The sequence below is a fragment of the Xiphophorus hellerii genome, chromosome 6 (assembly GCF_003331165.1).
Source record: "Xiphophorus hellerii strain 12219 chromosome 6, Xiphophorus_hellerii-4.1, whole genome shotgun sequence".
In the NCBI taxonomy this organism is placed as follows: domain Eukaryota; kingdom Metazoa; phylum Chordata; class Actinopteri; order Cyprinodontiformes; family Poeciliidae; genus Xiphophorus; species Xiphophorus hellerii.
In genome coordinates, this window is record NC_045677.1 from 8,193,937 (window position 1) to 8,209,591 (window position 15,655).

The following is a 15,655-nucleotide window of genomic DNA, read 5'->3' on the forward strand; positions in this document are numbered from 1 at the left end:
TTTGCAATTTATCACTCAACGTTGTTTATACTTTTTGCCCTTTAAAATCACAAAGCTCCTTTTCAGCAAAAAAATAAAAAGGCTTTAGAGAGATACTGTGTATCTGTGTCAATTATGCAGTGATATTTGAAACTGTTTGTTAATCCAGATAGGAATACTTTGAAAGTTAGCGAAAAACCACAAAAGTGGAGATGAAAGAGACAGAAAGAAAAAACAAACTGGAAGTGAGGCGTTTTCCTCCCTGCTTGTCCAAAGTGGTTCATGTTTGCCTTACCCTTTCCTCCGGCACTGAAATGTTAATCTGATATGAAATGTGCAATATAAGTCATTGACTTACAAGTTATTCAAATCTCGACAGTAACTTGAGCAAAGAAAAAAGAAAAAAGGATGATGGTTGATGTACATTTTGTCACTTCTTTGTATTTTATGTAGTGCAATCAGTTGCTGACGCAGAGAGTGGTCAAATGCATTTATTACTGTATAATCAAGAACAGTCCCAGAAAATAAATAGTCTTTTCAATATGCCAATAGGTTCTTATGAAATTGCACAACATCCATTGATAGTTTTTTTCTTTTTTTTAGGAAGTGGAGGTTTGACTGGATTTACTTTTGTGTAAGTCAAACAGTCATGACCACTTTACTAATCAGATCAATAGTTGTCTTTTGGTAAAAAATTATAGTTATTATTTGTGGAGTTTAGCCATTACTTTTGTCAAAGAAAAAAACATGATCTATAACGAATTGGGAATGACGGCCAAGGCATTTGCTTCGTGTTTCAGATATGTATAATATCAATTATGATACAGGATACATGTTCAATAACTTTTTTTTTTTCAGCATTATTAAGAAAAGTAGTTTCTTAACTACTTATAAGAAACTAAAGTAGTTTTGATAGAGCAACCAGCAAATACTGGTTGCTCTATCAAAACAAACGTCATCTAAAATTAGTTTTTTTGGGGAGGGGTCAAAATTAGACTACATAACCTCCTCTTGCTTTCTCTGACTGTTAGTAGTTTGAAACAAAGTGTTTGTGTCAGCACTATTTTTTTTTCATCTTTAAACAGCAAGAAAAAGAAAATCCTTATTGTGCACATTATCATTCATGTCCCAGAAACTCTACGACTGTAACAAGAAGTAATAGAAGTGGAAAGAAAAAGATCACTTGTTAGCAACAGCATCTGTGCATCTTTAATTAGAGGTAAATGACTCAACGTAATTAGACATTGGCTAACTAAACACCCTCGCAGCCCCTTCGCTAGAAACCAGCTTTAGTCTCACTTAGTTTAGTAATAGATTCTCATTAGTTTAGCACAAAGTGAATTTTCCGTGACTCCTCCGATATGCAACGCCACAATAAATGAAGTGGTATATATTGCATGCATGTGTGTGCTGAGGTTCAAGCACTTTGAAAACATTTCATCCATTTGACCTAATCTTGCCAATTGAACCTTAACAAAAACAAGTTTAAATGTTTTCTTGTAGAGGAAGTGATGGTCTGCTGTGAAGTGTTATACAAATGTTTCTTTTTAACATACTTCTTTACTTCATTGTCACATTTGACTGGTCACATCATCAAACGCATCGAAATATCAAGCAACGATAAAATGAACAAATAATTAAAAAATTCAAATGCTACCTTCATTTATCAAGGGAGAAAAACCCTTTCTAAGCCAGCCTGGTTATTATGAATGAACTGTTCATTTTCTCTGAACTTATAGACAAACATGAAATACGCCTAAAGATTTTAAAAAGTTAGTCATTTTAACTCAAGCTAGACAAATTCAACAACAGATGAGAAACAAAGTGATTGATATCTATCAGTCTGAAAACGTCTTCAAAGCCTTTTTATGCCAGTTTGGCAGATGTAGTTTGTTCTTGTTTTAGAAAGATGTCGCTTCTGCTCAGACCGCCTCAATTTTGTTTGTTTTTAAGAAATCGTAATAATTTTCCTAACTGTAACCAAAAGGAAATTGCAAAACCACTGCTGCTTCAAAAGCTAAATAGACAGACAACCTAGTTTTTGTTCTGTAAAAAGAGAAAGTAACACAGCTAATGACACTTTTGATGTTATTCCATCAAAAGCTAACCTACATTAAAGATCGACTTGTCTCCCGAACAGAGATTATAGCTTTATTATTCTGCTAGAATACTTTTAAAAAGAACACACACGCTGCGGTAAATTTATTGCCTTAAACAACCTGCAGGGATGAAATACAAGTGACTGCAAAAACGCACAATTTCCTCCTATCAAACAGTTTATGCTTTACAAACGTGTCAACATACGCAGTCGTCTGTCAAGAGCGTTTCCTTTCTTTGCCCTTCAGTGCTTCCCCTCAGCGCCCTGAATGGGGTGGCTAAATGCTAATGAATCTTTTATTGCGTCCCCTGTGAGATTCTGTCACTTTTAATTGATAGACAAATGAAAAGCATCCGGTCCGTGTTGCTTGTCTCGTGTTAAACATAACGGGAGGGCCTCCACTCAAGCGGCAGCAGCCATTGTCCTCAGCTATCAAACACCCATTAGGCCAGGCGCCAGTTGCTTGTCAACTCTGGACGTCATTCACCACCGCATTCACTCGCACAATTATTGCCAAGCGACTTATTGAGTGACAGCATCTCATACTGATTCTTTTCTCTTTTTTTTTGTCAATCTCTCAATCACCCCTCAATTAACGATGCAGTTTTGCCCTTCAGCCACTTTGCTCTTTTTTCTTCTCGTTTTTTTGTTTTTTTTTTGTCGTTGTTGTTGTTGTGGGCGGCCATTAGCCATGCGGTGGCAAACAGACACAAAAATGTTGGCATCCAAACGGCGGCCCAGGAGGGGAAGCGCTTAGATTTCAAAGGGTGGTCGACTCTGTGCACGCATTGCTGATGAGGCGAAAGAGGTGGGCTTTCTGGCGTGGGCCGGCCTCTCGGTGTGAAACGGTGGGCGAGTGGAGGGCATTGGCAATGTCAGGGTGTAAAGACGGACGAGGATTTGGAAGAGTCAAGTACCGCTGAAAGGGGAAGTTGTTGGTGGTCTGCGGCGTTGCATGCAGCTGCCCCTGAAAACAAATGGAAGAAATAAGGGAGACAGGGGGGAAGAAAAGAAAGAGGGGTTGGGTGGTGGGGGGGCAGTAGAGTCCGGTGGAAGGCTTGCAAGCTCCTAACTTTTTTTTTTTTTTGTCTGCTTGCGTTAATCTGTTGAGAAAAAGCGTGAGGAAACTTGGCCGAGGGTCCTCCCGCTCTCCCCCCGCCAGGCTTCCCCCCCACTTTACTCCGGACAGCTAAACTTGAAGTTGAACACCCCCCCGCCATCACCACCACCATGGGTCCTCCTCTCTCCCACTTACTTGCTCTGTATTCTGTCTAGGTGCTGGAGTGACAACGAGCCATTCATTGTGGAGGTAGAGCAAAAAAAGACTCTGGATCTTTCCTGTGTCTTTTTTTGGGAGACGGTGGGAGTCGGAGGGGACGGGGGGGACGGCAGGGGCTGGTAAAGTGGGAGGTGCACTGCTAAACAGGAGGGCAGGAGTATACTCCTGAAATGGAGAAATGTGACAGATAAGAGGAAATGTAATGAGTTAGACTGGGGGAAAAAAGTAAGAGAGGGTTGAGTAAAGAGTAAGGTGCAGAGGGAGCGAGCGATGGAGGGAGGGGAGAGAGGTTGCGATTGAGGTTTGAGGCAGAACTGGAAGCACAGAAGGAAGGGAGGGGGAGAGAGAGAGAGGGCTACCATGCCGAATGAGCAGGAGAGGCGGAGAGGAAGCAGAGCTCCATCAGATGAAATGAGGTGAAAGTAATTCAGGCATTAATCAAGCCAGGGCAAAAGGGAGGGTATACTGTTTTCTCGCCCCCCCATCCCCTCCCTTTTTTTTTTTGCTGCGGAACTGAAAGACAAGGTGTGAATGAAGGAGCCTGCAGTGGCCTGCAGAGAAGCACCACCGGGTCACAGCATCAAATCATGTCCGAGTCGAACATCGTCACGGCTTCCACCGCAGACCAGGTCAGTTAAAGCTGTCTTCCTGATTGTATCTTTGTCTTTTGACTCGCGAGCGGGCAGACATTCCCCCGGCGTTACAGCTGCAACCCTCACGCCGGCTCGAGGACCGGGAAACGGTCCCCACTTAGGGTCTTTGAAGAAATTCGGACAAAAAAAAAAAGAAGAAAAAAAAAGTCCCAAGATCCGGAGAGATGTATATCATCTTTAGATCCTAAATCGGAAGTTGCGAGGGTGAGTCTCCAAGAGCAACTGTGAGTGAGTGTGTTTCTTGGACTTTCAAAGCAATGATTGTTTTTGCTCGGAGCTGCCTGGACAACGGTACAGGGTCCTGAAAGAATTGAATTCATCAAGACGAGCTATTGTCTACGTCGCCTTATTTTTCGGTGATCATTCAGGGGGTCGGTGACGACTCAATACCCCCCACACCACGTGAGGAGGGGAACGCAGCTCTTTAAAAACCCGACCACGTGTGGCGGCCCTGAAAAGTTTTATAAGTAATTGCAGTGGGAAGTCCGGGCAGTGCTGTGAGAGACGGGGTTGGTAAGGAAGTGGGCCGGTCTGCCGTGTGTTTGGGGAAAAAAAAAAAGACAGAGTGGGTTTGAAAGAGAGTAGAAAAGGCAGATATTTATCCCTTCCTCCCCTCCACCGCTACGTCCACAGGGAGCTTTAATTGCACGCTTTGGCACATCATCCCCTCGCTCCGCTTTCTTTTATTAACAGTCAACTTGACTGAAACAATTAAATCCTGTGATCTGTGTAAGATAAGACGTACGGTTACTTCCATTATGGCAGGTAAAGACAAAAAAGAAAAAAAGGGGTGGGGGTGTGTTTGTTGGTGTGCGCATGCCGCTGTTGGTGTGTGTGTGAGCATCCGACCTCGCTGCCGGCATACATTGTTAGCCAAGTCCTTGTCTCCTGTTTCCGCCTGATACTCTCAAGGCTGAGTCAGCTTGCTGTAGTTCTGGAGGCACTCACTCACTCACACACAGATTCATTCTTACCTTCAAGCATTTACACAAATGCTTTGAGCCTTTTTCTGTGCTAGCACAACAAACACGATAGTACAAATAGTTGCCTGCCTGCAAATTGAAGGGATAAGTTGTGGGTGGAGGAATGATTTTTTTTATTTTAGATTTCCATAGTGTGCGTGCACATTGGTACACATTGGGGGGTGGGCGTGCGTGTGTATTTGAGTGTGCTAATCCAGCAAATCTGGACAGTTTAGATTCGCTAACAAGCGGGCACCATATTTCTCCACAAGCGTTGAGTGGCAGGACCGGTACTGCTGCCTGTCCATATGGATCCACATTTATATTCATAATTACTGACTCTTCCTATTCTTAATTTACCATTAAAAAAATAATCTAAAAAAAGTGTTTTCGGCACCAGCTAATTGCTGAATGGGCAGTTATTCATGGCTTTTAAGATGACATTTACTCCTGCCTTCCTCAACTCTTTACATCAGTTTTATTTTTTTAATCATTCCAGTCTTTGAAAGCTTTAGAACAGTCGTTCCCCCTTCATTTGTGTTTCACGTTTTAACTACAATTGAGCTCGTTCTCCACATAAGAAATGCTCATTAAACATTAAATCCGTAAGATGTAACTTTCAAAATTGGATGTAGCTGTTAGCGTGGTTAGCACAGCGAGCAGCATTTCCTAGAGAACCTACTGTAGATCCTTATTTGTGGGTTTTCTAGCAGACACATGTTGAAAGCTCAGATGTGTAAAGCAGAACATGTTTGCTGTGTTCTGCTCAGCCTCCGTGTTATCTGCTGATCGTCTTGCTCTCGCTCGCTTCACGGACGTCTCAACGCATCTCCCGTTGAAGTGGGGAAAATATCACGTGTTTCTCAGGCACATGGTTCCATTTTAAAGCAGAATGTCAACAATCTCAACGTTAGTTGTTATAATGTTGTTGTTGTATATATCAAACATAACCTAAAAGAATTTCGACTTCCCAATTTGACGCATTGAAATCGGCTTTTCTAAGTCAAAATATCAAGTCTCCGCCGTAAAAAGTCGTTTTTATGTAATATCCTAGATTTAAGTATTTTCTTAAATGTCTGTTTGCATGTAGCGATACTATACATAATTATTTTCCTTTAAAAGGTTTAGTCTTTGAACATTGCACTTCAAATGAAACTATTTAATATGTCCAAAATGCTTCACTCGACCGCCACATTTTAAACTGTTACGAAAAACGTAGTTTGATTTCTGACGCTCACCGATCAAGGCTGAAGTCTGGTTTTGGCCGTCATACAGTTTCTTGGTGTCTCTTTTATTTTAGCTTCATTTCCCTGCACATTATTTAAAATACATCGACATTGTCGAAACATAAAAAACCCCCAAAATACAATGTGTTTATCAATTGATTTGTTTAGCCAGATCCTAAACTCATTGCATTTAAAAAAATTTTTTTGTGTACATCTGTTCCATAAAGTATCAACCAGCTACACGCACAAACCATTTGACTTTCATTCGTTCGGTTTTGCCTTACGACATCCTGATGTTTACGTCAAGAATTAACAGATGCCCTTTTTTTTTTTTTTTAAATGCAGAGTCAAAACATGCTTTGCTAAATTGCTTATGTTCTCTGCTTTGGGTGAATTTGTTGCATGGATGCAACACGGCTGGACTTGAAAGCATCTTTTTTGCAGAGGAGTTGAGTTGGCATGAAGAGAAAATTGTGGAATTACGTATTATTGAGGAAAACCAAACTGCAACTCTGACTTCCGGGCATTTCCTCCAACCTGAGGGAGTTTACAACATTTGTCTCAGGCGGTGTGACATGGAGTAAATCTGTTGTGTTTGAGTCTTACATATATATAGTTGTGTCAGTACTGAACGATGATTTAGCATCAACGGTCGACGGCTGCAGAGAAGGAAGAAAATGAAGATTGCTTTTCATTTGTCACCTTTATAGGTCGCTATATTCGGTGCTGCAGGTTGGGATGGACGCAGAAAGCGTTGAATTGGGAAATATTTTTCGGTAGAAGTCTCCACTGGATCCAAAGATCACTGCGATCTCGCTTCATTTCCTGTCATCTGTCTTAGCCTGTCACAGTGCCACGCCAGGCTCCGAGGTTGCTGATTTTAAAGAACATCAAATCATTAAAAAGGGACGGTGTAAAAAAAAAAAAAAAGAGCAGTCAGTCAGCAGTGGGTTTTAAAAATAAAAACACTTTTTACAGCACATTGTACTTAATTGGTGCTCCGCTGTGTTTAAATGGTGAAAAAGAAAAAGAAAATCTGATGTTGTCACGTAATTATCGTTTGGACATCGCCTTTTTTCTTATTACATTCCACTGGACTGAAGAGTGTAATCACGTTTTCTGCAGGTTTGTGCCGCCTGAGTTGATTAGGTCGAGTCAAGAGCAGATGGAGCAGATGAAGCTGATTGCTTGTGTGCACACATTCAGGCAATTAAAATCCAAACAAAGTGCGGGAGTGCTTCCTTGGTTTTTGTCGGAGATCATTTGATAGCATTCAACTGAACACCGACGATAAAAAAAACGAAGATAAACTACTCCGTCCCGTCGGCAGCTTGGTGCGTCTAAGTTAAATGCTCTTTTGCTCTCGTTGTCACACGTGTTGCTCCATCTTATCAAAAGCAACGAGTGTTGCCGTGACACATTTAACAAACGTGGGTCGAATATTCATAGTTTTACTTCATATTCCAGTGATTACAGCTTAATTTGTAATAATTAATTGGTACTGATTGATTTTTTTTTTTCTTTTGATAAACGGGCATCAGTCGGTTTTAATCTCTGAGATGATGAAAGTATTAAAATTAAGAAAAAAATTTTTTTTAACAATCTCTTTCCACAAAATTTTTTATTGGTTTTACAACAATCAAATGAATGACTGTGCATGGTAGTAGCCCTTGCCGCCAATAACGATTGTTTTTCTGCACAGCAACAGCAAGCCGAGACTCTTGAGCAGTGCGTACACGAGCTTGATTGGCAGTGTCAAGACCCTCTGCTTGGCTCTGATTGATTCTCAACAGGAGGTTTTTTGAGGTTGTGTATTCCTGCAGATGGCACAGGGAGAAGACAGGGAAGCTCAATTTTATTTATTTATTCATTTAAAAAACAAAAAAACTTTCTGTCAGGACATTGTGAGAATTTGTAAAACCTTTTTTTTTTTTTTAACAAAAATTGCCTTCTGCAGCTTTAAAATATGAATTTAAATACAAATCCACAAGAGATATGCATAACATTAGGCTTGACTGTATATTTATTACTATACATTTTAGTTGTTATTTTGCTAGTTCATTGCTTCATGCTTCAGTACTGAAAAGGCATCCATGAAGTGCTGATTGCTCACAATATAAGGATGACATGAAGTAAAACTGAGAAAATAAAAAATACTCATAGACAAGTTTTAAAATAGTTTTACGGTGATGATTGATGAGAACTGGTTTCCATGCCAATTCTGAACTCATCTTCCATACTTTTCAACATTGGTGAGCTACGTAGCTACTGTCGATGGATCGTAGAGAACCATTTAAATCCACGTTGTCAGTCAGAACTCCTTAGCCATTTACTTTCTCATGTGGCGAAGGCTGCTAGTGGATAAAATATCAAGAAATGTTTCCATTTTAATTACGCCATCACATAATTTTAAGCCTTTTTTAGGAGGAGCTAATGGATGAAGCAATGAGTTACCCATTACATTTAAAACTGACCTGAATCTATTATGAGGACCAGAGAAGATAATTACATATTATAGACTTGTTAAATCTCAAAAATGAGTTAGACTTTTTTTTTTTAACTTAGCAGCAACCTCAAAAAGTAGATTTATTGATTTTTAAAAAAAATTAAAAGTATATAATTCGCTCAGTTTTCTCTACAACACTTTTCCAACACGTCTAAAGCCATCAGGATTCGTGTCTCAGTAAGAGTCTGTTGACCAGGCTACGATCAAAAACATGTTCCAGCGTCTCTTTTGTCATTTCGCAGCTCGCAGCAGTAGCTGGACCTCAGCACGTCGGGACAATAGTCTGAGGTCATGTGTATGATTTTCAATATATGCTTGACTGGTAATTGGAGTAATAAGAAGCTCGGATGGCTCCGGTAATTGCTGAGCGAACGCCGGTGATTGGCTTTGACGTGCTTTATGCTGGGGGGAAAAAAAGGAATGGAGGGGGGTGGGAGGTGGAAATAAAAAGAAAAAATTAAATAAAATCAGACAAGCTGTAATTACCCTGTCATTAATTTGGAGCGGTGTCGTTTTTGAAAAGTCGCCATCAAAGCTACACGTGAACTTTCTTACACTCCGTTGTGTTTGAATTTCTGACTGGCGCACATGTTTGATGCATTACGCCTCAAAGGAAAATAGTTTCAGCAACGAAACTGGTTGTTGTTTTAAACTGATTTTCAAACAGACGCATTAGTGTAGGCCGTTGCTGCACTATAGCGCTCGCCTTTGTGGTTAATCCTTATCCATACCAGTGTACCCTGGACGCATTTAGCCTCTCGGTGCCGCAGGCTGTCACAGTTTTAGCGAGGTGCGCTATAGCTTCTCCTATGTTTCCTTCCAGCCTAAACTGAATAGAGCAGAGACTGATAATCTGGCAGGGACGTTTGAAATAAACACTGCCATAAAAGTGACATGACTAATCAAATGTGAAGCATCCACGAACATCACACACACACCCCCCACACACACACACACACACAACGTTTACGTTTACTCTAGCTTGCCGCTCATTCTCTGCTCAGCACATTACATCTGTCCTGGGAAGCCAGCAGCAGGGGCCAGCGCCCGGACAGACGCACAGAAAACACTCGGCTCATCTGGGGGCAGGTGTTGGCAGTTCATGGAGCGCAGCAAAGTAGCTCGCATTTACTCTGAGCCAAGGTTTGGCAAGCGGGGATAACCAACACATGTGGAAAAGGGAGACGGAATAGACTGAATAAAAAGCGGTTGTGTGTAGATGGATGTGCGTGTAGGGGTCCCCGCGGTGGCTTCCACCTCGGGTCTGCCTCCGTACTTCGCTTTAGTTTGGTTTCTGGGCTCGCAGCTGCCCTGCCGAAGCGTTCACTCTCACTGCGCAACACAAGGCAAACGATAAAGACTTGCGCTCTGTGGAGGGAGCTCTAAAACTTTGATTTCAGTTTTAATTTGAATCATAACCTACGGAGCCCCCTAGGGGACATGGTGATTTTTTTTTTCTTTTGCGTTCCCTCGACAGAAAGCAACTATTAAACTTCAGACTACCATCACAAAAAACACACATAAAACTGTCAGATATGACTTTATTACCCCGTGAACATTACTCAGAAATAGTCCAAATAGTCTGGATGTATTTTTTTCTTTCTTTCCTTCTTACAGAAAGTTTGTTTTACATCTTAGCAGGGAGGTGGAAAGGCCGTGCTTGGCCTGTTCTGCTTTTGCACTTTGTACGTAGGTTTGTGGCGCATTTCTTGCCTCAAGAAAAAGCTATAAAACTTCAGATATCTCTCAAACAAGATATTAACACATATGAAAAAAACTTACAAAAACCTTATATTATAGCAGGAAGGTCAGTGGCCACCAAAAGAAAGACTTTCAGTAGTTAATTATGTTGAATGAACTTATCAGTACATTATTGCGAGAGAACGCAAAACCTTATACAACAGGTTGAGACGTCCAGGAAATGGACCAATGTCTTTTTTGTTTTTGTTAGAATTTGCTATTTTTGTATTAATTAGAGTGTCTAGGTTATTACTTATTGCTTCTCTTGGTCATAAATATACAGAAGCCAATTTCTTGTCGGCACATTTCAACATGGATTAAGCAGAAATAGCTACTGATCTGAACTTGCCCTTATAATAATATGAAGTCAGAGCAATAATTAAGACGTTTAAAGCAACTGGAGCCGGGACAGAGAAGGTAATTTTCCCGTCACGCGCATTGAGAACGATGGTAAGTTTACTGTTAAGAGAACGGCAGCAAACACTGGGATCCGGCGGTTGCCAAGTCTCCATAGCAACAATTGGCAACGATTTAAATTGAGGCTTTTTGTACACGTCAGCAGTGCCGCTGTATATGTTTTACACTAGTCAGCCTAAATTATCTTATAATAATGAACAAGTTTGTTTAGAATAAAACACACAGGCAGGAGCAAAGAGGTCAAAGGTAATAATGTATTTTCTCCACGTTTACCTCCTGAAAAAGCCTTTGCCTCAAGCGAAGGCATTTTGTAACCAGGTAACTTTACTGCTGAGGGAGCCCGAGACCTTTGACTGTACCGCGCTGTTGTGTCCACCCTTTTATGCTGATTCCTGGAACTCTTTATTACAAACCAGAACTAACGAGGCCATTGTGGAGAGTTCACTTCTGTCTCGCTCTGTGAGACACTTCAGGCTCATGATGCCCAACATTACGAGACTTCCACTGTGGGAAATTGGTGGGGAAGGTCGGTGTCGCTAATTGCACCCACTCTGGTTTAAAACCAGGTTTAATAGAAAGACTTTGGAGTCGTGGATATGGTGGATATGGTACTTGCCCATAAAACGATTGAAAGAGAAGGTGGTTTGAACGTCTCCCTCCTCTGTCTCCATGTAGTTCAGGTATTATTTGAGATGCTAACCAGCTGCTCCCAGTTTTGAAAACAATACCATGTTGGTACGGTTACACATAATAATCGTTGCCACCATGAGTGGTGAAAACTTTGTCTGTTTCAGGTCAGGAAGGATTAATACAATTAATCCAGAAGTTTACATCCACTAAGACTTCCAGTTGAGAAAATCCAGATGATGATGCTTGTTTGCTAGTTAAGAATCTAATCTAATAGGTAAATATATGACATTCGAGTTAGTTGGAGGCACAGGTGTTGGTGTGTTTCTGGGCTAAAACACAATCAAAGGAATCAGAGAGAATTGCAAAAGTGTGGCACGTCCTTTTCCAATCGGCTGAACATACTAAGTTCATCTGTTGTAAAAAGTAGCAAGTATGCACCAACGAAATGTTCAGCCGTCTTATTCAGGTAAGAGTGTTGTAGGTGAACATGCCTTGGTGCAAAATGTTGATCACAAACCTAAAGCAGAAGACCCTCAGAAGGTAACAGGAGACAAGCTGGTAAGAGAACGTCAGTATCTCCATGGAAACAAGACCTGCACAGAAACGGACTAAAAGGCTTCTTATTGAGGAACAAACCACAACTCCAAAACAAAGATCTTTATTGGGGGTGTATGATGAAACTAAAATGTAAGTTTTTGGCCATAATGATCACTGTCACATTTGGAGGAAAGCGTAAAACGATATACCTGGGAAGTACCCAGGTATATCATGTTGTTTAGCAGTTTTGCTACAGGCCCCCACTTGCAGCACGTACACTGGTTCACTTTACAAAATGCTAATCTAAAATTCCCTATTAGAGCTACAGTAAGGACTACGGGGGGGGGAGGGGCTCGATGCTTTCAAAACTGCCTCATATTATACTGCTGCAACACAGTTTTAAGATGCATCTAAAAAGAAACTTATAAAAGTTACATATTCCATCTTTAATTTGGAGAGACACTTCTACAGTGGGCGGATGTTTATGTAAAATCTATGCTATTTAAAACTTGAAGGGAAAAAGATTTGATGAATGAATATTAAATTGTTGTAAAACTTGAAAATAAATCCACTTTGTATGATGCCATTTGCAGTGCAATCAGGAATTTTATTATCGTATCGATTTTTACATGCAGACCAAGCTATAAACTCAGCATTCTGCAATAAGGAGTAAACCAAAGCTAAGAACAAACTCGCATCAGCGTTTAAATGTGGTGGCTGTTTGCGTCTAATGAACCCTGCGGGTCTCCACAGAGCAAAGCTTAAATCGATCCCAATTACGTCGACGTCGCGACCGACTCTCCTCCTCAGCTGCCCTGATCTGGATGCATCACATTTACATTTCGTTGCGCTGCGAGTTTTTGAAACGGGGGCGAAGAAGTTTAGGCAGAACTCTGAAACTGGGTGAGGAGAAAAGGCTGATGAGGCTTATTCATCAGCTTTGTCATGGATTTACAGCAGGCAAACGCCAGGGGAGGAAAGGAGCTGATGACGAGGCTCGGCGAGGCGGCATGTTCACCGTGTTAGCAAGGAAATACAGAGGGGGTTAGGGCTGATAATGCTTGTTGAGTCTGCATGTGTGGGGTGTGTGTGTGTGTGTGTGGGGGTGTGGATGTGTGTGTTCTCGGTGAAGCAGCACACTTGCTTTGCAGTATGAGGGATTAGCGGCGGCTCCATAGAGAGGATGTTTGTTAACACTGGCTCCAATGGAGAGTGCTGGGAGGAGAGCTAACAAGCGGGACGGTACAATGCTGTAAATTAATTAGCCAGGATGTCAGCTGCAGGGAAAGATCACTTTGATTAACTCTCTTTCGCCGTTTTCCTGTAGAAACTCAAATAAGTTGAGTTGGTAAAAACAACTGAAATTATTTTTGCCTGGATTCCCTTTTTTCTTTTTTGGAATAATTGTTTGATCTTGGATCTAAAAGTTACGGTTATGTTTGCTGTTTGTTTCTTTCTTCTAGATTTGCTCAAATACATCTTCCTAACCTAACACAGTAAAAACTAGCAGCATTTATACAATGTGAAGTTTTTTTGATTTTTTTTACATTTTTCTAACTTCAAACATTCGATAGGATTTTTAGTCACAAACCAACACAAAGTAGCATGTAATTTTGAAGTGGAAGGAAAAATGTGGCTGGATTTCTAACTTAAACAAAATCAGCATGATGCAGCCACCGCCATACCTCACAGTGGGAATAGTGTGCTTTGGGTGTTACACATTGTAAGTTTTCTTCCATGTTTTGAGCAAAAAGTGACATTTTGATTACACCTTACCAAAGTACCTTCTCCTGCATGTCTGCTTTTCCCACCACATAGATTGACTGAATTTCAGTTCCATGTCATATTAAAAGCTTTTTCTTTGAGTTTGAGTTGTTTGGCTTCTTCTTCCTGGTTGGTAAAGAGTGTGTCTACAGGTTGAGATTCCTGACGACAGCCTCATTGGGCTTCATCACGTTTTGTATTAGTTGTTATTTGGCAGCCATTTTGTCTTACACCTTGTATGTCCATATGCTTTAGTTGAACCGGCAGTTAAGTTTCCCTATGCGCCATTTCAGCAGCTCAGTTTGTCTTTTGTTTGGTTGAGGTTTGGTTGGTTCTGATTTTTGAGTCTCGCTTCTGGAGTTGGGTCGCCTGATTAAATGTTGGCTTTGTTAATCGTGTTTAACAAAGTCCTGATAGGTCCACAATATCACATTAAATGCACAGCTAAAAAGTTACTTTTAAGTTTGTTTTGTCTTATTTCAAATATACTGAAATATTTGCACTAGAAACGAAGCCAAAAATACTTGGTAACATTTTTTTTGTTTCTCCAAGCAAATTAAAAGATTTGGTGAAATGATCTGTGATTTAATAACAGTCGGGTATATTTAGGGGGGAAAGGAATGATATAAATTTTTTTTTTTTCTTCAATAGCTGAAAAGTTTGCACATGTCATCTAGCTCATGGTCATTTTCTTATAGTACTGCAACGCTCCATCCTCGTTTGGATTCGAGTCTGAGTCAAAGCCAGGTGGTGAAAGCCATTTGTTGCAACCTAAAAGAGACTGGCCGTTCTTAAGAAAACAAAAGACCTTTTCCTTGATTTTTGCGACAAAGACTCCAGCTCTAAAAACGCAGGAAAATGCGCAGAAAATCACCATCCTTTAGGAGGAACCAGAAGCTTCCATGATGATTTCTAAAGCAGTCAGTCGTCATTGCGCGAACCAACGCTTTAATCAGCTAAGCATGTCAGCGCTACGATCAACAAAAACAAGTCTGTGAGCCTCCTTCAATTCTGACTCTACAGCCGATGTTGTGGAAACACTACAGCTTGAAGACGACTCACACAGCACTTGCTCAGGCTCTTGGCAGTTCTGGATGCGGTATCTAACATAAACACGCTGCTTATGTCTGTGGGTCTGTGTGTGTTTGCGAGTGGAGGGGTGCAGGTGAACAGCTTGCGAGGGCCAACAGTTCCGCGGGCCAGTCTCGCGCATCACTTGACTCGCCATACCCCGATGGAGGCCTACGCACAAATGAACTTGTTAAGCAAAATCGAGAGAATACGAAACACAGAGAGAGAGAGAGGATGTAGGCGCTCCCGCTAAACCTGCCTGCTGTTCCGCACAAAATCAGGCCTACCCCTACCCCCCCTGACCTTTGGCCAATCCGTCCAGAACTCTCTTTCTGTGACATCTTCTCTGACCCTCTCAGTGTCTGTCTCTGTTTCAGTCAGCCGCTGCAGGTCTCCCAATCTCTCCTGCCGAGGCTCATGTAATGCCATTGTTTAATCCGAGAACATCCTATCTGTGAAGCGTCACGATGCCCCGACAGGCCGCCGTCGTCCCACACTTGTAGAAAAAGAGGAACGGAGCAAAAAGATTCGGTGTCTGCAGGCAGTCGTAGTTACTAAAAATTCAAGGGATAATAGTCTTTTCAAAAAATGTTTCTCTTGTGCAATTTGTTAAACACAAAAAATGAAAAACTTTTCAGTGGTAAGAAATGACTATTGGTTATATATAGGTAGATAGACAAAGATTCTCATGGCACAGAAATGCTTCAAGATCTTGAGAAACGGATCCATGCATTGGTCTTTAGTAGTAGTTTTTTCTTGCACTGCAAGATGAAAGCTATACAATTCATACCTT

General features: G+C 41.1%; 1 protein-coding gene across 2 annotated transcripts in view; it reads left to right on the forward strand.

The window, feature by feature from the left end:
• The window catches only part of slc6a9 (solute carrier family 6 member 9), a 78,203-nt gene that overhangs the window by 26,587 nt on the left and 35,961 nt on the right, over positions 1-15,655 (forward strand). Inside the window, exon 1 of one of the 2 annotated variants that reach the window (XM_032565891.1) lies at positions 3,276-3,985. The exons of the other annotated variant lie outside the window; for it this stretch is intronic. Within the exon in view, the coding sequence (XP_032421782.1) occupies positions 3,944-3,985 (42 nt within the window). The 5' untranslated portion in view covers positions 3,276-3,943. Of the gene's footprint in view, positions 1-3,275; positions 3,986-15,655 lie in introns of those variants that run through there. 2 annotated transcript variants of the gene reach the window in all.